Source organism: Patagioenas fasciata, chromosome 8, assembly GCF_037038585.1.
Source record: "Patagioenas fasciata isolate bPatFas1 chromosome 8, bPatFas1.hap1, whole genome shotgun sequence".
Lineage (NCBI taxonomy): Eukaryota > Metazoa > Chordata > Aves > Columbiformes > Columbidae > Patagioenas > Patagioenas fasciata.
The window spans coordinates 13,762,757-13,787,528 of NC_092527.1; the positions used below are offsets into that span (position 1 = coordinate 13,762,757).

Consider the following 24,772-nt stretch of genomic DNA (forward strand, 5'->3'; position numbering starts at 1 on the left):
GTGTGTTTATCTTTGGATGTAAGTGGCCTATAGAAAAATCTCTGCTGCTTTTTTTTTGTATCCGTGTGATGAACAGGTACTCCTGATATATATACTAACATATATATATTTCCTTTCTGTGTCATTTGTCACACCATGACTTACATTTTGTCCAGTTTATCTTGCTTTGCTACCAGAATAAGTGAAAATCCATACTGTTTCGATGGTATCTTTTTACTTTTGTGTCCAGCTTCATTCATTTAGTATTCAAGAACATGGAGACTTGGATTTTTCTCCCAACTGTAGTGCTTTGTTTCTTTTTGCTAATCTTTTTGCATGCCTTACCTATTTAGAAAAGTTTTGTTGACTTTGGGTGTTTTCTTCTTGAATGAGTTTACAAAACTTGCCCAGCAGGCTCAGCATCTCTGACTGAACTTCTGCACACTACTGACACCAGGGACAAACAGCCAATGTTTTGTCTTGTGATGCTTTCCTCTCTTCCTCTGGTGACTTATATCACTTTGTATTGCAAATAGGTTGCATTGTGACAGTTCTCAATTTAATTAGGTAACATAACAGAGAGAGCACCATGGCCTATAAGCTGCACTTAGAAATTAATAGTATGAATCTTATCCTCTGCTTAGCTTTGAAATGCAGCTTTCTGTTCCTGTAATGCCTGACATTGTCTTTAAGTGGGTTGTCTTTTTCCTTTCTGCTCTTGCCCCTGACACTTCCATCTTTCATTCTTTATGGCTCATTTTGTAGCTTCACTCCAGCCTGCTCTTATCCTTAGTCTTACCGTAAAGATGGCTGTTTAGATCCTCTAAGTAGGAACCCAAGTAGGAAGTAACTACAAGACTAGAAAAACTGCAGCAATACTGGAAGTGTACATGTATATTCCAGGATAGTGAGGTTGTTAGCAAGCTGTGTGTATAGTGAGTGATATCTAGGATGCATGTGGAAATGACTGGTAACTTTCACTATCCCTGTCTTTCACTATCAAAGTATTCATCAATATCCTGCTAGGACTGGGATAGTATATTGAAGCTTAGTTTTGGGTTGGGTAATGTCAAGAGAAATGCCAGGGTCAGATCTGAAACGAGAGAGCATTACAAGCCTATGTTCTGGCATAGGAGCATAAGGAAAAAGTTTGAAGTCTCGCCTAACCGCTATCCTTCAATAACAATCTTCCTATTCTAGTTAAGACAAGCTTAATGTATTTTAATTTAAATAACGAAGTTGGAAGCTTGGAGAATAAATAGTCCTGTTTTTGCTTCAGTGTTTGTTCACAATATTTGTATAGGGATTTAGAACAAAGATGATTTTGTGCTGATCTATATGTTATTTTAAATACCTTGTGGTGTTGGTATCAAGAAGTAGTGTTTCCCAATAGGAGTAAAATATTCCTAACCAACCAACAAAAAATGCTATTCAAGTCATAAAAGTTTAGGTAGAATATAATTAAATAGTTCTTTTGGTTTCACATACTTTGTCCCAAGTACTGAGTCTCTGTGGCATGACGATTTCTGAATGTCAAGACTCCTCTTTCCTTTTTTTTCTTAGTTTTATCAAAGTATGAAAGTACTGACTAAGTGAGATGCTATTGTTGGCAAGCCTTTGATGGACACTCCTGGAATTTCATTGCAGGAGCCATGACTTCTGTTTTATCTGAAATCTCACTGGCTCTTGATGACAGACAAACGCTGTTTTTAGCCTTGCACTGAAGGTCAGGCAAATGACTGGTTTCCAAATAGAGTAACTGAAGATACTGGAACAGACTTATTCCTGGTATAATTCCACTGATTCTATGAAGTTGCAGGGGAAACATATTTGTTCAGAAAGTCTTATGAGTTGAAGGATAACACTGCTGTTCTCAATCACTTGTGCGTAAGCGGAGGTTGGAAAACATTGTTTAATGTAAAGTTAGAAGTCCTTCTGTAAGAGAAATGCTACACTCACTAAGACTAATAATTTTACCTGGTATAAACCAGCATAACTCCGTTAAGGAGACTGAACACCATAGAATGTGGCATGTTTTTCTAATATATGAGAATCTTGCTCTAGTTTTTTAATCAGAGGTGAGGTTGATGTTTTCTGGCTGTGTATTTTTCATAGATCTTTAATTTTAGCTATAGTTTTGGCATACCTCAAGTCTATAAGCTGTCAAGCAGACTGGTTAGGTATTTCACTTTATTTTTGCAAGTTATACGTAACCTTAATTCATATACAAAACAATAAGTTGATTTTGAAGATGGATCAAGAGAAGTCAGGCGTAATTTGTGGAAAAAAAACCCACCCTAGATATTGTTGTACCATTGCTCAGGTATTAGAAAAGGAATAATAAATAGATTTGTAGAATGACATTGCAAAGACCAAAACTACTGAAAACTGTGAAGAAATTCTGAAAGGAGAAACTTTGTTTGTGTGGATCACAGCCACATAGTGTTTTTGACTCTTGAAAACACAGGAGCATATAGATGCTTATGGCTGCAAGAAGCGTATGCGTGTCAGCAGGGAGGTGTTGCTGTGCCTAACAAGGGAGGGCTTTTCATCTCCTACTTTGTTAGAGTGAATTACTCAATCTGTGTTGAGGGTGTATGAAGTTAGAGATGCGGAGAGATTCTTTGGTTGGGAAAAGCTGTCATCTGCTGTGACACTTTGTGCTTGAAGGACTAGGAGTATGTTGATTACCAACAGCCTGTGACACTGGAAGTTGGTGCAAAAATTCAAGGTTAACTTTTACAAAGACAGCATTATTGAGAATGTAAAATAAATGTAAACTATGATTGAGATTTTAGAAAATAGCTGCAAATACAATTTTTACAGTTCTGTGGCAGAAATGTATCTCTTAAAACTCAAACAACATGTTTTAATATGTTGATCTTACTTTCACCAAGAGGTTACACTTCAATGAGCTTTTCCTTTAGACGTAGCAAAATATTTCTTTAATGACAGAGACCCTGATGATCATGAAGTACAAACAACTGTTGCGATGAAGAGGCAGGATTTCTTCAAATTCAGTTTGCTTCGCCTAATGCTATATCCTCATGGCTCTGCTTTTCCAAACCTTTCACAACATATGCTCTTTTTAAATCCCTCAAACAATCCTGTGCTCACCTTATACCCTACGTTCTAATGTCAAAGCAAATCTATGTTCTGCTTGTGGCACCTGCTGCAGCACATACTTCAGCTGCTTGAGAGTAGTACTGAGCATACCACTATACTTAAAGTCCTGTCAACATCGCTGTGATAAAGACCCTTTAGAAAAATGTATAGCTTTATCCTAAAATAATTTATCGTAACTCATAAGGAAGAATTAATTGACATTTTATTCTTGCAATGATTTGAATTAGTGTCCTTGAAACAGGGCCACATCCATAAGAGGAATAGTAGTACTTTTGTTTTTAACAAAGCAAAACAATTTCTGTTGCAAATAAACTCCCATTTTTTAAAAAATACCTAAGGCGGGCAACATATTAGCACATACCTTTGCGCTGAATACTCCTAAGTCAGTCTTTGGAAATATTGGCCTGTATTTCTGACTACTATTATGGCTTCAATTACAAGTTTATAAGAAAAACAGATTAAACTTCCTTTGTTATTACCAACAGTTCAAATGATGGGTTAAGAGAATGGTGTATTATAATATTACCGCCCCCTATGGAAAACCTGTGCTATGGATTGACAAATACTTTCTGTAATTCATGCACAAACACACAGATCCCTCAACCTCACTGGCATGTTACATGTTATGACTGGATTTGTGTGTGTGCACTATCTAAACATGGATGATGTTTCCCAGTTGATTGTTATATCTGTTACATAAAGCTATAAAGGGAAACAAAATGTTTTTAAGGGGAAAAAAAAGTTACTTAGTATTAATTGATGTTTACATCAGAATTTTCTGTAGTCTTCCCTTCTTCCCACTGAGATAAGTATAGAACTCTGAAATGTGAAATCCAGTCTCTCTTAAATCCATTACATGTTTTTGTGTTTGTGTGTGTGTTGGTTTTTTGGTGGTGGTGGTTTATGTTGGTTGGTTGGTGGTGGGTTTGTTTGTCTGTTTTCAATGGGACTCTGTGCTTCATAGATTTGTCCTGACAATTAGTTGCTTAAGAGAACTGCAGATAAATGTAGATGTATCCTTTTGATCCTATGGACCATTCTCCTGACTTCCTGCCGCTACCATGGGCTTGTTGTCTGTATTCTGCCAACACAGGCATCTTCAAACTTTGATTTCTGTGGTTTAGGCTTATACATCATTCAAAAAATTGCAGAGATTGTGTGCTTTGAGTGTTCACTTCATATACTGGAGGCCCTAGCCATGGTGATCAGAGCGGGGTTCTCAAAGGTGAAGGTGAGATGAACTTACAAGTTCTTGGTTTTGATAAGAGATGGGAGGTTGCTTTTCAGGACAGAAGGAAACACGGACATGAGCAACAAGGCTGCCCACAGTCCTCCGGTTTACTTCCATATTCATAAACCCAACAAACATTAATATAAAACTGTAGGTGGAATAGAAGAGCTTTTAGAAGTCTATTGTAAAATAAAAGTATGTGTTTCAAATGTTATTTGAGATTAAATCAGTGATATTTCACCTGAGGAGAAAATGCAAATTCTGATTTACCACTGCCAGGCAGCTGTGCACTCATCTGTAGTGCTACAAAGCAGATAACGGAGAAACCGAAACACTTGCATTTGCACTGGATAGAAGACCTTTGTGCTAATAGGGCGCTGAGGCCATAATATTTTTTTCTGTGCTAAAGCCTTATTTGTAATGTGTTGACAGACAAGGCAAAAAAATAAAATCCCAAGAGACAGAAGTTCTCTGGTCCCCCAAGCAAACAGGCTGTGGCCACAGGAGGAATATGAACAATGGAATTCATTTCCTGCATGGGATGTCTTGACTCATGAACTTCTACAATAGCTTGATTGACACCCTACTTGGGGAAGGTACTTGTAATCATGCTGTTTCAAAAGCTGTTAATCTTAGCGGTTTCTGTTCTTTGCCATTCCTTCTTTAGAAGGATTTAACCACTTTTGATATTCAGACATTCAGATTTTCAGTTCTTCATTCTTTGTGGTGTGGTGGGTTTTGTTTGTTTTTATGCGAGTGTGTGGGGTTTTTGTTTTGTTTTTGTTCTTTGTTCATTTGTTTCTGAAGGCTGATTATCAGTGTACTTACTAATACAAGCACAGGACTTTCTAATTGTGCACTGATCTAGCATAAACAGCACATGGCCTTCTTATCAGTCTTTATATAAGATGGGTATGACTTTGTCTCATATCTGAGTTGCAGCCAGCAAAAGCTCAGCTTGACAGACTAGTGCTTTTTCTCTCTGGGCTATCACATTGCACATTCTTACAGAGTCATGCATGATAAAAAAGGATAAGTGGCCTCCAAGGAGACGTGACCGATACCTTATTGTCTGTGTAGCTATTACCTCTGCACTATCACTGCAAATCTCTTCACAGAGGCTGCAACAGATGCTAGAATTATTGCCTAGACTGCAGGGCAGAGTAGCATAGAGCTTGACATCCGTGCTTTTATGCCAATTCTGTTGGTCCGTGGTATTCACACAGAGCAGCAGAGTTAGATGAGATGATGTTAGATGTTTCGAAGTGGAGAGTGAAGACAGCGTCTTGTTCTCCTCTGACATCGCCAGAAACTTGTAAAATAAGTTTTCGGTTTTTCTTATGTCTCAGTTTCTCCTTTTTTCTATTTATATTTTTATTAGGAACTCATTTTAATACCTGGATGATTTCTTTATTCAGGTCTTCTCTATCACATGCCCAAAATACTGCTTGATGTCTTGTTTTTCACTCTGTGAAACATGTTGATCTTTATTTGCGATACTGCTGTTACCCTAAGGTACAGTACCAGCAAAGGTCTGGTCACCATAGTGCTGGGCACTGTACATAAAAGGAAGAGAGGCATCATCTCCTTGCTGTTTAAAACCAGAGAATTTCCTGAAATTGTTGGTGTCTCCCCTTATCAGAATAGACAAATAGCTAGATTAATCTAAGCTTACGTTTACATTTTCTCTGTGTGTTTGTTGAATATAGCTTCAGCATTAGCTACTGTTTATGCTCAATACTTCCCTATGCAGCCTCAGAAGTCTCTCAAATTTGTTAATAAAATTTTGGTGGTAAAATGCTGTTTCCAGGAGCAACTAAATGTTAAGGCTGAATAATAGGAGTATTTTTCTCATTCTGTCTTTGGATGGCTGTTGAACAATAGCATCATTATGAAATTGTTGTTTTCTAGGTATAGAATAGGAGGTTAATGTCACTGTATGGAATAGAAATTAGTTTTATTTGAATGTATGCTGGACTAGGTGTGACCCAGAAGACTCATTGGTATGATCTAGAACTGTTAATCCTCTTTTCTGAGGACTTTTTGTAGAAGATACTTAGGAAATGGAAGCAGAAAGTAGGACATTACTTTGTCTCAATCCTGGAAATGACACAAAAAGGCAGAGGGGAAGGCCATTCAGAAGAAAATGCCTGTCGCCAGGTGAGAGAACCAGGTGGACATAATCTTTGGTACTATGTAAAATATGTTTAGTAAAAGTTTGGAAGCATCTTTGGACTTTATTAGGCAGATACATGTAAAATGCATATGTTACTCCCATATCATATGTGTGTGTAATCTTAGTCTCTTGAAGAGCTGTATAATTCTATACATAGAAGACCCATTATAGAATAAAGATACATAACCAGTACAGCTTCATTTGGCACTTCTGTCTGCCCCAGGAATCTCCCCAGCTGCCCAATGACCTTCCAAGCATTCTTAATTTTCCTTTATTTCTGCTTCTTTGTATCTGAAACAAAAGCTTCCTGTTGTTAAATAGGTGCATATTCACTGTAAGAAATGTTTTCTATTGCCGTTGATATAGTTCTGATGTGGAGTATGTCAAAGTTCCATCACTGACAGTGGCTAAATATTTTTCTGCAAACATGATTCATGAGACTAAGCAATTTTCTTGAACAAGATTCTGTGAGAGAAGGAGGGCAATGAAAGAAGAAAACATATGAAAAAGGTTGGGAGATTGGGAGCCAGTCATCCACTAAGTAATCTCCCAATTTAAGAGTGTTTAGAGAAACTTGGCCGAGATCAAACTCCGACAACATATTAGAACTCCAAAACACCTACTGATTTTGTTTGTGTGTACAGCTTTGAAAAATATTATTGTAAATATAGCGCTGCTTAGAACAGAGAACTTTCATAATTCTGTCAGTCATAATTCTAGCTGGATCTGAGATTTGTATGTTGGCATTAGGGAATACATCAATCTTCTTTAAAGACATTTTTACCTTTTGCAGTCCAAAATGTCACTTTAACCATTCAGTGGTTTGTTTGGTGACAAAACAGAATTATGAAGCTCATTGTCCTGCAGTTTAGCTAAGTCCTCATTTGAGATCAAAGTGGAGGGTTAACTTCTTTTCTACATGTTCCTTTCATTCCCCATTTTTATCAGGCAAATAATGGTTTTACTAACAGCAGGAATCCCTCTTGAAGTACTGGTCATATTTTGTCTTTTACACAATTAATTAAGCAATTAATTTTGTGCCAGATGAAGGAGAAAAGACTATCTGGGCACAGAAAGGCAGACCACCTTAGACTCTCTGAAATTCTTTCCAACTTTCCTGCTGTTTCTTCCAAACCACTTATTTTGACATGCTCCACTGCAGAAGTTAAAGCATCTAAAGCAGCCAAGGAAAACACTGTTAAACCAAATTCTGAACTTGATTGCATTCCTTCCATTGACTTAAATAGATGTCCTGTGAACATTTATTCCATAACAAAATATGCAATCAGATTATCATAATTAGTCTATTTACTCTGGACCAGGAGAGGAAAATTCCTAATTTAGACATGCAGAATTTTGAAACTCATTGTGGCTAGAAGTGTAGCTCGCTACAACTTCTGCTTCCAGTGCTTTTGAGTGAAATGTCTGCAGTTACCAAAGAAGCTGTTAAGGAAGTTTAGACAGTCTAGATTTCCTGCCAGAAGGGAGGAAAGAAAAAAGCACAGTTTTGGAACGGAAGTGAAAGCACCCTACAGAATAGTTCTGTTACACCCAAGCTATGTCTAGGTTACACAGCTTGGTGATCCACAAGGAGCCTTGCTCTGAATCAAGGATGAATGAATATCTTAAACTAAGAATTAGAACCACATTAATCTAGACAAAGCCTAGCTAAATATACTAAGCAGGCTAATGATGATTTTTCACACGTAATTTATGCAATCTAACCTTTGTTACTTAAAGTTTTTTAGATAGGAATATGTGAGCTGTAGCTTAAGCTCCTAAACCACTGATCATGCTGCCAAACTGGTAGAAATCTTTATTATTCACTGTTACTTTCCTTCCAAGTATAATTAACTACCTGAAAAAAAAAATGTACAGAGGAGTGGGAGCTGGAGAAGTATATCTAGGCAGCGTGCTCCAAGGCCCTACCTGAAACACTGTTAAAACCTGCACACTCTGGAAGAATAATACTGCCTTAGCTTGGTGTTGCTTACGCCAATAAAGGGTGAGCACCAAATCTAGAAGAGACAAAGCAGGAGAGAAGCAGACTACCCAAAAAGGAATTGGCAGAAACCTTGCTCCCCAGGTTAACAGGTAAATGTATCACTAACCAGCAATATCAGTATCACAGGCAAATTTGCAGGCTCTGTTTTGCGATCACCTTTTGGTTAGACAGAAAGTGTTAATTTGCAGTTGATGGTTGGCCACTTTGCTATCTGTAATTAAGAGATGGAGGTTTTTCACTGGACCTTCTGGAATGTAGTACAAAATAAAGTTTAAGAATTTTAGATACACCTCACTTAGCATTCCTGGTGCAAACTGAAAGCTCTCTAACCCTTACCTGTTGATGACCAGAGTGAGCAGCTCAGAAGGTGAAAGGCTGTCCACAGTAGCGTGTCAGCTGGACAGGAAATACTGATCAGACTTTTCTTCCTGCCTTAACTTCTTTCAAGTGCCGGTTACTGGTTATGGTCTTTGCACATTGAAACCCCCCTCCACACACACATGTACTGGGTGACCCCTCCAGGAGTTCAAAACCTGCCATCAGAGACAACAGATCAGCTTGTCCGCAGCAGACTGTTTCTCTTGGGCACCTTAAAGACTGGTAGGTGAATGTTGACAGAGTAGGTAATACACCTGGTGTTACTACTGGCAATGGGTGTAGATGTCATCTTTGTCACAATGGTAGTTAAGTTCTTCTGTGAGTGTCAAAAAGTTTCTGGTTTTCCTATTGTGGAAGTAGTTCTGTTTTTCTACCAGTGAATATGCTGCTGAGTGGGATGGTCAAGAAAACATGCTTTACCATTTTGGAGTACTCTAGAGGGACTGGGAGTTTAAGTAAACAATTTCCCCTCTGCAAAAGCTAATTGAGGCTGCTTGAACTATGTACTCTGATGAATTAGGAATCATGAGATCACAGGCTTCTGCCTTTATCTGGAATGGAAATTCCCCAAGAACAGCTTTGCTTGTCATAGTTGGGAATTTTTGAGTCAAGTTTCAGCCCAAAACTTGTGTATAAAAATAGAAGACGTGTTGTGATGAAGTTTGAGTGGCGTTTAGATCTTCAAACACAGGTCAGTTTATTTTAAGACCCATTCATCATAGGCAAATTAATATTAACTAGCTGGGGCCATTAATTTCTTAAAGCTCTTTCTAAATAAACTGCTTATTGACTTCTAAATCAGCTTCTGGCTTCTTGAATTTATGGAATATTCTTGTTAAACTCTTATTTCAGTGAACCCTTCTTTATGTTGCATTTTCTTAACTTAGCAGTATTTTGAGTTGTACCTTTTAGGATGTATTGGCTCATAAACAATATTGATGTTTAATGAAAACTTTCTATAAACTTTCAGACCATAATATCTTTCTCTTTTGTGTAATGTTTTAGAAAAGATTTTTACTTCAGATTTTTCCTAGGAAATGGTGCAAATTAGGAAGGGAAGCTGATGAAGCAGTGCTCTGTGAGGAAGGAAGACTATCAGTCCAGGTTACCTTTGTGTGTAGCACACCTAGCTGATCTGACTTCTTTCTGAGTAGTAATGAGACAAGCTTGCAAGCCCTAGATTACTGTACGAGCCACTCTTGAGGGTTTGCTTGGCCTTCCATATCATCACAAGCTTGATGGTGGGTAGGGGAGAGGAGAAGTCAAGCAGGTGAACTGTTATGGTAATGAAACCCACCTGTATTGGATTAATAGTTGAACAAAAATACTGTATCTTTCTTAATAAATGATACATTTTCCATCTAATTAATTGGATTTTTTTTTGAGTCTGAAATAACCTTTAGCTACAGACAGTGGTTATAAGTTAAAACATTTCATTTCTATTATTTCGCTTGGTTTGTTAAAAGGAAGCCATTCTAAAGTCACATGAAAATTGGTTATTGTAGAGTAGATGGAGAATAGTGTATGGAAAAAAAAAAAAAAGAAGATAAAAACACATTTTGGAAACTTTTCAGCTTAATACTGCTACATGCCCTGAAGCCACTGTAAGATATGTGGGAAGGTACTCAGCTACACTTATGCAATAGAAGATTATAAAGCTGATGGATGTAAAGTTCCCTTAGAGAGATGCTTTTACTTTGAGAAAACCATGTATGTCACTGGCTTGCACTTTGTAAAATAGAATCTGGGATTTTTTTTATTATCTGCAAGCTTGAAGTGGGAAATTTTTGAAGATTGCTGTACCCGCCACTAGTGGGTTAAAACACCCCAAACCAGCAATGGCATCATCACTATAAAGTTCAACCCTTGTCATGAGCAATAGGCAAATCCCACCTTAGTCAAGATAAAGACGAGGTAAAACAAGCTGCTTCCTCCTTTAAAATTCAGATTGTGTTGCTTTTAAATATTATTTTGACACTCTTCACAATCTTCAATATAGTGAGTTTTCCCTTTTAGATTTGAAATGATACGAATATGTTCAAATTGTTCCCTGTTAAACAAATCTGGTTCCTGTGGCTCCACAAGAGAAATGGCAGTTGTATGTTTGATTGAAAAGCCAGGAGAACAAAGCTTAAAATGTAATAGCTTAACAGGTAAAACAAACATCCTTGGTATCTACAACTTCCCTTGCTTCCTGAAACATCCAGCAGTTTATATAACTGTTAAATGTGTCAAGACTATATTTTACCTGCAACATCTTTACCTTTCCAAGGATCCTGTGGTGATACCTGGCAGGATGTCATGGTACGCACGCAATGTGATGCATCATATTACAGACAAAATTTGCGTGACACTTTTTCAGGAGATATTTGCTTCCGTTCTTTTTAATTGACTTGGGTCTTGACAGGAGTTATTAACTCTCTGAAGTTTGAAGCCTGTGCTTTTGTTTATTCTTTCACAGAACATGGATGAATGCTTCAGGTACAGAACACTTATTGTTGTGGAAAAGGAGTGTTCAGTGAGTAATTGATGCTCTATGGTGGGTGGTTAATGCTGGACCATCCAATTGAAGCAGATTCACATTTAGCAATATGGCCTCTTAAGACCTTAGATGCAGAAGTTAATGGCATGATGTAGAGTGTAGTTCCTGCAAATTTAGTTCTGATTCAACTTCTGTGTCACTGTGAACATGTGCTTCATTTTTGTCATCTTTCATACAGATGCCTTTCTGTCTGTACTACACTATTCTAGCATCTGTGGGCAAAGCATGGAGTTGAATACTATATATTGCTGGTTTAGGGGCAGGACTGCTATTTGCTGTGTCAAAGTGGCAGTTTGTATTTTAGTGATCATAGGAAGAATTACTCCCTGGTATTCTAGTGGCTGCAAACAAAAATAACACAATAAAGAAATGCACATTTAAAGACCAGTGAAATGTAAGCTGGTGTCAATGTCATAAGCACCAAGCACCCTAATTTACAAACACAGTAGCAGAAGAGTCACTTGTACATCAATCAAACTGTGCTGGAACCTCAGGACTTTGACTCAAAGTCAAAGCTATTTTAAGTTGCTTAATATCAGAAGTGGCTGCAGGCCAAGACTGCCAAACTGAAACTCTCAGTATTGTCTCAGATGCCCTTTTAGTCAGGCCTTATTGTTGCTGAACCACTGAAAAGCCTTTCAAAGTATAAAGCAATTTGGTTATAGTTATATACAATGAAATACATTAAGCAAAATGGAACCTGGAAAAAAAAAAATCATACCCTAGTGGCTAGAAGCAAATACATGAACCCCTCAGTTTATTGCATATGCTTGTACGGGGAGACAACACAATTCTTTATGCATGAGGAGATCAAAAAGCTGCCCAGAATGTAGAATTCAAGATAATGGTGAAAATTTGGAAGGCAATATTGATAACTGAGATCTGTCTACTTGAAACACAAAGAAATACGCCACCTTACAAAGCTGCCTTAAAATGAATTAAAATTTGAAAAAGAGAAGTAGGGAAGTAGAAGGGAAACCTTTGAAGAAACTGGGTAGTTTTGATCCTGAAAACACTTAGAAGCTGAGTGCAACTTTGCTGCAGGTAGTTGTCCTGGGGAAGAAGACAGAACTGCTCACACACATGGGGCTGCCAAATTAGTAAGGATCAGTACTTCACTTATAGTCTCAGTTGTGATTTGCATTAAGGTTATTAAACTTTTTGATACCAAAGAAGAACTTACTCACTTGTTCCTTAAAAACCTGTCAAAACAAGACAATCATCATCTGTTATTATATGACTAACCTCTGTGCTTCCATTTCATTTCAGCAAGATACATAGCACATGCTATCTTGGCAGAGGATGCTGAGAATAAACTGAATAGATCTATCAGCTGGTTTTAGATGAAGATTGGGAGAAGGGAGATTATTGTTAGTCAAACCATACAAGATTTAGAGAGATGCAGAGTCTCCTACCTATGCCAACTCACCCTATTAAAATGCTACATCCACATTTTAACTATCATCTGTATAGCTGGTATATATAGACTAGTCATGCTTCTAGCAGGCTAAGTTGCAAAATCCAAAACATTTCCTTTTTTTTTTAACAAAGAATTGACAATTTTTCAGTCAGATAATATGGAGCTGAAGCAGGAAATGGAATGATTTTCCTTCGAACAAGGGACAGGAGCATTCACAGTCACTCTCAAAAAATCCTCCAAAGCCTTACCTAGGGCAATCCCCTAAGCCTTACTCCCACATTTATACAATCTTAAAATTACATTTGCCCCTTTGAAGGCAACCACGAGGCTGATGTGGCCCCCAGTGAAAGTGAGTTTGACAACCCTGCCCTAAGCATTGCCTGTTTACTTCCTTTAATTTTTAAGCTGAAAGTCTTTTACATTTGGCTTATTTTCATCACCTGGGTCTATTTAGCTTGTCAAGAAGGGTTTGCTGACTGTCTTCTTCCTTGAAGAGCCTATATATTGTACATGAGCAGCAGCCTTTTAAAGGCATTCAGCAGAAGGAAAACTTCTGGTGTTATTTGAGGTGGTATCGCTCCAGTGTGGCCTGGCATACCCGAGGCTGAGCTAAGTTTGATAGCTCAAGTGCCAATAGCCTTTCTGTTCTTGCAGTACAGCGTGTCCTGAATTGCAAGTGACTGGCTGTCCCACAAAATCTCTGTGTTACTGTGGCATCGTGGCTCCTGGTACCCAAGAGAGGTAGATTAAAACTATTTTGGGTCTTCTCACGTGTATTGTAATCTCCATAACTACAGATGAAGAGACCACTTCAGAATGTCTCTGGAGCTTGCCAGTTCAGCTCTGTTTTATATAAATGGAAGCTCTTCAAGGTGTCAGTGGCACATTCTGCAGATGCCCTGAGCAGTCATTTAAGGCAGGTTTTGTTGTCTTATTGAAAATGGAAAAAAAAAAAAAAAGGCTGGCAGTAAATTGAAAACAATGAGACATTTTCTTCAGGAAAATGATGGCTGCAAAAAGTAAATTTTCTTTAGGTTTCATTAGCGATATGTGCAAGGGCTTTAATTTCCAATGTCCTACAGTCCTCTGTCTTTATATTTAGTTGCTTTTACTCAGTTCTCTTAGCTGACACCAAAAGGTATAAAAGCCATTGTCAGAGACAGTGAGTTTGCTCTATGGTGTAGGTTATGTAGGATGTTTCTTTCTTTGTTCCTGTTTTATGCCTTCTGACAAAGCATCGAGTGAAATGGTGAATTTCTTGCCTGTTGACTTATCCAAGGGGGTTTTACTCTTCTTTGCCTTTTTTCTTGTCTGGAGTAGTCTTCTGTTTTCTAAGAAAACCCATTATTTTCCCTGTGGAGCTGTTACACATTTATTGTGGGGAGCAATGGGAAGTGACTCATTTAGGAAACAAAAATATAAATTTCCCCTATTAACTTGTTCACAATAAGAAAGGAACAGATGTCTCTAGTTCAGAGAGAACTACTTGGATTCGAATGGGCCTTCACCAGTTGGATGTAAGTGCTCTGTGGTGGGATTTCGTGTCCCTCCTTTCAGAGGGTCGTGCTTCTGCACATAAACGGAAGAAGTTTTGCTGCCACTCCCAGGCATTGTGAGCCTCAATACTTAGAAAGCATAGGAAGGTTTGTTGGAAGCATCTATAAAAAAACCCACTTGCAAAAATTTAGTAGAGGGCTATTTAAATGCTCTTTTCTCCAGAAAGGAAAAATATTTAATTTCTAGTGATCCTTAGTGTCTGTCCATTCCTCTTCTTGTAATAGTATCCTGTAGTCTCTGGTAACTGGTAATTTATGTCCTGTCTCTGATTTCTAGCCTTTCTGACTATGGAAAAGGAACACTGTCTTTTAAAATTTTCTTCTGTCCCAGAGATCCTGAGGAGGAGAGGGTATTCATTCCCAGTGCTTTAGCATATTTCTAGTGCTAATTAATACTTGATTCTCTGAAACGTTGTTCTTGAATGAGAAGAGGAAAATGTAACTCATTGATTTGAGGGTTGGGGTCAGGCATAGTTCAAGTCCTGGAAAAAAGAGGCCCTGGCTTAATGCTGCAAGCTAAGATGTTAACACCTTCTCAGTTGTGTAGGCCTCCCTATGTATTTTTGTCTGTCTTGTAAATTAGGAGTTCCTTGGGGTAGGAAAACTATGTTCATCCATCTGTTTATACAAGCATTCTCATTAGTATTTTAACACTCAGCCACTCAAATACTGCCTGATCCCTGTCTGTCCCCCTTTGGAGTGGAGCTGAGGGGGCTTGGTGGGAACATGTGCGGTGCAGCAGCTGCACTTTGTATGCTGCTTCCCAGAGCTCCTGCTAAGCAGTATTTACTCTGAACCCAGTGCAGGCTTATTTTTTAAGGTGCAGCTGTCACTGTTGTACTATATATTCACCCAGTATACAGCTCTGCTCACTACAGAGTGCAATAAGAATTCTCTGTAGTGCATTGAAAGCAACATGTGATACTTCCAGCCCACCCACTTGCTCTAAGCTGGGGATATTGGAAGTCAAATGTCTGCCTTATAGGACATTTGTGAGGGCTCCAAATGAACATCTCTGAAGCAGCAAGTGTTTCTCCGCTTTTCTGAGAGAAAAATTCTTGGCTCTTTGAGATGAAGTCGGCTTGGGCTTGAGGCACTAAAGAAATACTATTAAAATTAGATCTTACTGTCAGTGGTACTCTGTCTTGGATTCTGTAAATCAATTGGCAGAAATAGCTATACTTTCAATCTCTGGCAAACATCTCACTGTAGCCCTAAATAAAGGCATTTGTGACACTATGTTGTAATGAGTTAAGACTATTACAAAGGTTTTCTGAAATAGTTTTGTTTAGATCTTGCACAGAGATGTTTTAAGAAAAAAAAAAAATCCGTGATCAAATTGAAAAAAATGCATATTTGACATAGACAGCATTATATTTCTCTACTCAATGTTACTTTAGTTAGTTAAAGAGAGGCCGAGATGACAGCAAGCTAGAACTTACTGTGTAGACACTGCTGGATTTGCAGTCTGTTTCAAAGAGTTATTTAACATTCACCTTTCACTCTAAAAATAATTTTTTTAAAACCTTTCTAAATAGAAAATAATCACTAAAGATTTCACAAAGATGAAGTGAGATCTTCTCTGTGAGTACCTGGTAAAATATTAGTAGATCAGAGATAAGTTTTCAGAGTAAGGAAAATACCAACATATAAACACTTTGCCTTCCATTCCTTTCTGCTGGATCTTTGAAAATGGGAACATGATAGTCTCGAATGTGTCTTGACACTTCAGATCTGGCTGCTGATATATCTCCATCTGTACACTGATATTTTGTCCCAATAATTACTGACTGTTCTCACTGTCTGCTGTAAAACATGCATGCTGTGGGTTCTCTTGAAAGCTTCACAGATAAGCCTGTTTGCTTCTGACTAAAATAAGTATAATTTTGTACTTCAATTTGGATATTTTATACAGAGTATACATCTAGACTTAAATGATGCCTTCTATGTAAAGATTTACAGAACCGAATAGTCTACATAACATACTCTTAGCCAGTGGGAAAACTGAGGGAAGTAATTATTTCCTGATACTTATTGTGATTCCTAATTACAGATACAATAAACTGCATCCATCTTTTATACTTGTGGGTCTTGCTATCTATGAAGCTTGGATAAGCTGAATTTTAGAGCTAAAGTGACATCAGTGCTGTGCTGGCCCCTGACAAGGGAACTGAAAAGGTAGAGCTGTATGAAGGAATCCAGCACAGAATTTGCTACTGTTCTACTTAGCTGAAGTAATGACTACAAATCTTTTTCCTTTTCAAATAAAGGAACAGTGGCTGGTGAGCTGTGATTGAGGTGGTTTCCTTATCTTTCCCAGTGTGGTTGTCCTGTAGCACTTTGCGTCAGAAAGTGTGTTGCAATGGCTGTAGTTAGAAACTTATATAAATCACAAATTCAAAGTAACCTAGGACTTTTTGTTTGATAAATTCTTCTGATTATTATCTTTTTTCATTTAGGTAGTATTTTCTAAAACTGTTAGGCAGAAAATATCCTATTAAAGTAAGTTAGGATGAGGGGCAAAGGGCATAGATTGAAGCATAGGAGGTTTCATCTAAACATGAAGAGAAACTTCTTTACTTTGAGGGTGCCAGAGCACTGGAACAGGCTGCCCAAAGAAGTTGTGGAGTCTCCGTCTCTGGAGACATTAAAAACCCACCTGAACACATTCCTGTGCAACCTGGTCTAGGTGAACCTCTTCTAGCAGGTGGGTTGGACTAGATGATCTCCAGATGTCCCTTCCAACCCTAGCCATTCTGTGATTCTGTGAAATCAGGTCACTACTATAACCATCCTCAACCTCTAAATTTGCCTCTGATTCTAGGACAGTTGTAGTTAGCTGCTGTTTCTTTATTTTAAGATATGACATTTAAATTTGGGGCTGCAAAAAGCATGAATCAGAGAAACTGAGAGGGAAGTCAGGATGTTATAGCTAACTTAAAATAGTCCCAAATCTACAGGCTTCTTTATCTTTTCTGTGAAAGCACTGATTCTCTGGGTTTATTTTGTTTGAGGCATCACTGTGGAGCGGAAGGAAAGATGTGTGCATTAAGCAAGAATTCCCAAATTAGGGCAGACATTTCACTTTCAGTAACTGGGTTGATGTTCAAAAACTAGTCTTTGTTCTTGATGAGCAAAAGAGGGAGTTCTCAGCATTTGGAACCAGCTGTCTGGAGACTGGAAGTATCAGCATCACACAGTTAATGTTTTGTGGCAAGAACTTGCATGTTTCATGAGAAGGTAAAAAGTGCTGTCTTGGAAAGGTGATATGTGAAGATTATCTACTAAAAAACCTTTATCAAGAAACCTCAAGCCTTGGTGTCTAAATGACAGGCAAAGAGTTTATAGAAAAAGAATAAACTGAGAATGACTGAAGCATCCTGCTTGATGAATTCAAGTTGTACTGACTGTTCTATCTGAGTTGGGCTTTTGTTCACATTTTGCCTTTTCCTGACCTCTTATTTTATTGGAGATACTGGTTTTTGACATGTTCAGGGGACTGAACAGGAAAGGGTCTTTCAGTAACTATACAAGGCATGCTATATGTGTGAGTATGCAAATGATCCATGTTTTTATAGGCTTCTATATTCTATGTACTTAACACAAAGTCAATCAAATGCATAGAAGCTAGTGTTTCTTTAATAGGTTAGGAAAACTATGCTTGAAATATGAATCTCTTGTTTTTACTAATCTCTTTCTATGAGGGTGCATTAGACTACAGAATAAAACTCAATCATTGAAACGACCACACAATATTTCCCCCACTCCTCAGTTCTTTAACACCAGAAAAATACATCAGGGAGTGGCACTGCCATTATCATTCAACACTGGTTTGCGTGAGAGCATTACATCTGTGGATGTCCTTCACTCAGAAAACATACAACTCTTATTGCTTTTATCTCTAATGTAAAGGGACAGAAAGCTGTCTCATCTAGTCAGATCGGGTGTAGGATGTTACTTACAGTGCTTAGTTCCAAAGTAACTTCTGGTTTTAAGTAGTCTTCAAGTATTTAGGGTGCTGTGCTCTACCACCCTGATCCTAGAGCTCATGTTCTAGTAAATTGTCAATTCTAGTAAATTGTCAACTCCTATTGCCAGATTAGGCTGTCAAAAAGACTGTCAGACTCAATACTGAGCCTCTTTAATGGAGCAGAAAGAAAGAAAGAGAAAGAGAATTTTTCTTTTCCCCTTTATTTCTTCTTTGTCTTTACCAGTGGAAGAGCACAAGAGTTTAGGGAGTTGCTTTGGAAGGACTTTTTTGGTTTAGGTATGTACATATTTTTAAGTGTTTTGAGGTCATATTAGGGAATACAGGTTAAGGAATTTCACTTCATTCTTGATGAGGAAAGGTGTTTGGATTTGTGTTGGGTTTTGGTTTCCTTAGGAATTTAACTTCAGAGTTTCAGCCTGGCTGGATTCACAGGGGAATTTTGGTTCATGATCAGACACATCTTTCTTTTCTGTTCACTCTGCTCAAGGAACAGAGTTGTTGACTGCAGCCTTTATTGTGGCATTTTAGATCATCCTTGGGGGTTTTTTTTAGAACTGAAGAATGTAAAGAAGTGAATACCTAAAAACAAGAGCAAAGAACAACAGCTTATGTCTGTACCCTTTAAATACTGAGTGCTGAGAGCAGAGGACTACTCTGCTGTGCTCACTAAAGTTTGCCTGGCTGACAGTATGTGAATGCTCTTCTGTTTTAGTTGGAGTTCCCTGGTGGAGTTAAGTTTCATAAGTAGCTGTAATGTATCAACATCATCCAGATGCAAGCTGAGAGGGCTGTGTAAAATTGAGGTCAAGATACTGTCAATTTGGAGAAAATGCAGTCCACAAAACATCTGGAGCTAGCAAAGTGTGAATGTCATAGTGAAGGACCAGAACTTCTGTTGTCTCAGTGTTGGGTTTGTAGTTGTAGCATTGTGGCTTCTTGTTTCTAAAAGTGCTGGTCTGTCTTTGGAGTGTCAGGTCCAACAGGTTAAGGAGGTCATCCTCAGGTATGTAGTGATCTGTTTTGGTAATTAATGGAGCTATAGTTGAATGTGGATGAGGTTAAGCAGAATAATTTGCTATAAAGCTTGCTATAAAAGAAAAGGGGTGTGTGCAAGGCCCCTCACCTTCATTTTCTGTTTGGTCGATATAATGAATTAATTTAGGAGGAAAGATATTATAATATCCTGCAGCAGATAGTGATTTAGTAATTTTCCACTCTGAGTAATGTCTCTATATGCTACTCCAATATAAATAATGGTAAATATCCCCTTGAGGAAGAGGGAACCACTATATTTGGCTTAACTTCTCAAAATGGAAGTAATGAGAAGTAGAGATTGTCCTGGACCTTTGCAGAAATGTGAGTTAACTTTGAGTTTGTTTAATTTCCATAAATTTTGTTGTTCTACCCATGCAATAATAGATACAGCAATAACTGTATCTATTACTGTATTTATTGTTGTATCTGTTACTCATTCTAATAGATGAGGTTGTAAGGGACATGGTTTGGTACTAGAGTTAGGTTATGGTTGGACTCCAACCTAAATGATTCTATGAATTCTGGGCAAATTCTCTGTAGGTGCTTTGTGCACACAATGACTTATTCTGCTATGACTTTTTTTCCTTTCTTTTCCCACACAGATCACCCCTGGCAGCAAGGCAGCACAGTCACAGATGAACCAAGGGGACCTTGTGGTAGCCATTGATGGAGTCAACACTGACAGCATGACCCACTTAGAGGCCCAGAACAAGATCAAGTCAGCCAGCCACAACCTGAGCCTCACTCTTCAGAAGTATGTTGATATAAGTTGAAGTCCTTGCATTCCTAAGGGTATCCTATGAAACCCGTGAGTGACAGCTGTAGGTGTTTTATCTTGCCTGTCAGACTTGCTTGAACTATTCACGGCACAGATATGACATGAAAAGCCAAAATATACTCTGATTCTTGTAGAAATCAGCATTGATTCTTGTAGAAATCATTATGGTGGATATGCTATGTGAGTGTATCTGTGTTCAATTTAGCCTGTTGAATACAAGTATAGTCCCATATCCATTCAGGCTTCTGTTAAAAAATAAATCCAACAGTGATGTTTCTTTTACTTATTCCCATGTGGACAACACATGGTTTTGTTTTATCAGTTTGTGAACAACTTTTCTAGAAGTGACCATTGTAACAAGTGTTATGAATGTGTGGGAGGAACCTGTCATTCACAGAGTGAATAAATACAGCAGGCTGAGAATGTGTGTTAGTGATCTGGCACCTGCGAGTTTGAAGTCACCTCTCTGCATCTGACAATCAGAAAGGTGTAGCCGGAGTGCAGGAAAGGAAGTCAATACAACATGGGGAGGGCAGACTTTCTTATAGAGATGTGATAAGAGGTGTCTCAGCATTAAGAAAGCAGAATCTCTTCACAGATAGGTCTCTTAAGTTTTCCTTGTTAATGTTGCTTCCTTGTTAAGAAACTTATCTCAAGTCAGATAACCTTGCACAGAAATTCTCTGCAATAGTTACAGTATTTTAAAGCTCCATAATAATATAAAGCAAAGTAACGGCTATTTTTATTGCATTGTGGATAAGATAATTTTTACACATTCTAGGCAAAGACAGAAAGCAGGTTGCAATATGGAATTATGATTTCTGAGAACATACCAGAAAGTCTCATATATAGGAATGTGCAATAGCAGGAACAGGCTGTCACCTAAGGGACAAACATCTTTAACTGAGGTTTCCAAGACAGAGCAAGGTACTCTAAAGCAAAACACTTGGCTGAATTTCCTGTGTGGCTTCGTAAATCTCAAGTTTATCTTTACGTGAGCATTATAGATAATGTGTAAAATAAGTACACAAAGTAGAAAGATACTAACAAACAATTGAAACATGTTTTAGCTTCTGTTAGAACACTAGGTGGACTTGCCTATTTCCTAGAAATGTATAACTTATATATTTCTTGGAAGAGGGCTTTAAATCATGCTCTTCAGATGTTTTAGTTTTTCTCAAAGAAAAACCTTAGAGATTTTTCTCAAAGGGTGTGGTCTGTTTTAGTGAATGCACAAGGGAGGTAGGGAGATGGATGGAATAATTTCTGCCACCTCATACAATGTGCATGTATGTCTCTAATGTGCTTGCTCAAGATTTTCAGCCATAATTAAACAAATTAAACAGATACCAGGAGCCTGATCCTAAATGTACTGAAATGGGCCTTATATCAGAAGCTAGAAGAAAGTGGTTGAGGCCTGCAAATAGTTCAAGATGATGGGGCACTCTCTTGGTGCATGTAATTGAATTCTCATCTGATGGCCCACTCTGGTTTTTTTTCTCTATTCTAATGAATGCTACTGTTATTATGGAGGTATGTATGATAACTTTTTAAGAAATGTTTCTATTGTTCTGGGTCATTTTGTATTTGCAAGTTAAGGCAAATCCTTTCTGATAGTTTATTTCAGAACTTCTGTTTGCTTTTCTATTGGATCCTGGATTTTTTATATCAAGAGAACGTTTTTCTTATTTGCTTTGTTCAGGGACTGACACTGTGGCCTGGCATTTAAAACTACAAACCATCACCTTTCCTGTCAAAACACACAGAGGAAAGCTTCCCGAATCTATGACTAACAAACGTATTATCCTAATATGTGTCACAGTTGCAAGTCACTTAAAACAGTAATTTTGATCAAGCGTTGTCAGAGATGTTTCAGGTGAACAGCTGCTGTGCTTTTGTAACTGCTGAACTCTGAATTACAATACCAGCAACAATAGTGGCTGTATCTTAAAATTTAAAAAAAAATTATTTTTTATTGCATCCAGGAGGTCAGCTTATTTGTTTTCTGTTTATTGTTTAATGATTGAAGTAATTCTTAGTTTTTCTTACAGTATTTTCAGACTGCTAAAGCTTTATTTATTATGTCAGACGTTATTCTTTGTCAACATAATTTTAGTAGCAGTATCATTATTTATTACTTTCTTGTTCTTTCTGTCGTTTGGTTTTTTAAGGCTTGCTATGTTTCTTCGTTCCAAAACAATAGCATGTGATTCAGATAATCAACTTACATGGATAATGAGCAGTCAAAGTAAGCAGTAATGGAGTGTTTCACAGACTGAAATATGCTTGCATGGATTAGTAGATATAGAGGAGTTAAGATCCATTTTGAAAAGAAGAAAAATGGCATAAAGTGATATGAAATACTGTTAAGCACAAATGGGTCAGGCAGCTTCTTTGTTAGCAAGTAAGAACTTTCACAGATGCTTTAGCTCTAAATGTAACACAATCCATAGAATCTTCTCTTTAGTATCACAGTTGATTTTTGATTTGTGCTGTTAGTTTGCATTGGTGACCCATTCAACCTCACTTGAGTTATATGGGAAAAACAAATGATAAAAACTGAAAAGTAACTTTTTTAAAAAAAGTGTGTTGTTTCTTAGGTGATATGGGGCTATTAAAAAAACTGTGCTCAGAGACATTAAGTTGGCCTTCACTTTGCACAATTCGGTGTTTTTATAAGCTAAACCCTGTCAGCATGTGATCTCAGCCAACTGATGTATGCATAGAACCCTGTTAAAGATCCAGTATCCCAATGTCTTGAACAGAAGGCATCTCCACAATATTCGGGAAGTTAGATTAATCTCACCTTGAAAAATCATTTTTCCTAGGCACAAATGGGTTGATTTACCTAAAAAAGAAAAGGTTGTGGCAGTTTAGTCACCTGCCCCAAATTTATGACTACATATACATTTTTCAACCAGAAGAATTTTACAGAGATTGTATTGGTGAGAGGAAGAATAGTTAGCATGAAAAATATGGCAGCAGTCACTAGTGACAGTAACTTTCAACCAAATAAGAAGAAAAGAGGAGAAAGTCAGTCTCCTGGGACTTGGTTACCAGAAAAATGACTGTGCTAAGATATCATTTTTACTTTTTTAGACATGGCTTGCAGCAATTAAACTGGAGCGGAGTGTTCTATGGCTATGGAAAAAGACAGCAAGTTTCCATACAGATTGAGAGATGAGTACACTTGATTATCTAATTTGCATAAAAGTATGGAAACATTGCAAATCTTTTCAAATGGAAAAGGCATATATGTGTATTAGGAAGCTGTCTGTTGTGATGGGAAAACTTATGATGATCTTGGTCATTTATGTGAAGTAGTCACATGGCTCTATAGAATATGTTTCAAGGTCTTGGAATGCCTTACCAGGCAATCTGTGGTTTGGTTTCGCTGTTGCAGCACTGCAAGTAGAAGTGAACTTGCTTGTTTAGTCTATAAGGCCATCGAAGAAGCAGTGGAACAGGAAATCTCGGCATAAACACTCTGAAAGAAAAAGATTTTTTTTTTATTTTTCTAATGGTTCTTGGCTCTTGAGAGCAGTGGCCTTTCTTTTTATTGATCCTGGCCATGAAGTTTAATGAACACGGTTTATAACCTGACAGCTCAGAGTTTGCTACTACTCACTTTTATTATCACACTTAAGTTCCTTGTGGAGTTCTCTTTTTCAGGGTGGGGAGCTGGTTATTTTTTATTTGGCTGTCAAGAAAAGCTGTCTGTGGTGTCAGAACTTGTGCAGGACATCAGACTGTAAGACATCAAATGTAGCAGAAGGGAAACATTAAGAATGCCCATTCCTACTTGCCTGCCTAAGCAGAGACAGTCTGCATTGGCTATACAAACTAGTTTTTCTTCAAGTTCCATCAATGAGCACTGTTCAAGGTACAATAACGTAGCTCTTCAGTGAGTCCTTGGTGTGCAGTGTTGGCCTGAATGGAGTACTCCATATTTCAGTCATGTAGATGTCTCATTGTGAGTTCAGGAATTTGTGGATGTGTTATTGTTTGTTTTTTTTATTTTTTTCTGACAGCTTCCTTTGCTAAACTCCCCGTTAAAATTACCTCACCATGCTATGTTTTTGTATGAAACCACAAAATTAGGATGGAGGTCTTGCCAAATATTTCAAAGGTTTGATCATGCAGCCAGAACCTGGCTTGAGTATGTTCAAGGCTGCATATTCTGCCTGCTCAGTTTTGGTGTGTGGCTGCCGTGTTTCCCAGAGCCTGCAGCGTGTCTCCCTGTGCTACTTTTGGGAAGCTAAAAGATGCAGACACTCAAGTGGCAGGGAGTTGAAGTATTTGAACCATTCCTGGAGAAAGACACCTGTGATCCAGTGGTATGGAAAGGTATGGGACCCTCCAGACCAGCTCTACTTCCTTCCGTTTAGAAGACAAAAGAATACATCTAGGAAGTGAATTCTCTTTTACTGAAGAAAAGAGAGCAGCGTGAGGGGAGAAGGAAAGAAATTTCTTTGTCACTTTGCAGTCTCACCCAGCAGAACTCCATGAGGCATGGCAGTATTCAAGCAAACAAGGCTGATGTTCTAAACCATTA

The 24,772-nt window shown here is 37.9% G+C and overlaps 1 protein-coding gene across 15 annotated transcripts in view; it reads left to right on the plus strand.

Annotated features, from left to right (window-relative positions):
• Window positions 1–24,772, plus strand: part of LDB3 (LIM domain binding 3) — a 126,986-nt gene that overhangs the window by 19,542 nt on the left and 82,672 nt on the right. For 13 of the 15 annotated variants that reach the window (XM_071811726.1, XM_071811725.1, XM_071811728.1 and 10 more), the window contains exon 3: window positions 20,042–20,193. The exons of the other annotated variants lie outside the window; for them this stretch is intronic. In XM_071811726.1, coding sequence (XP_071667827.1) covers window positions 20,042–20,193 — 152 coding nt within the window. The remainder of the gene's footprint in view (window positions 1–20,041; window positions 20,194–24,772) is intronic. 15 annotated transcript variants of the gene reach the window in all.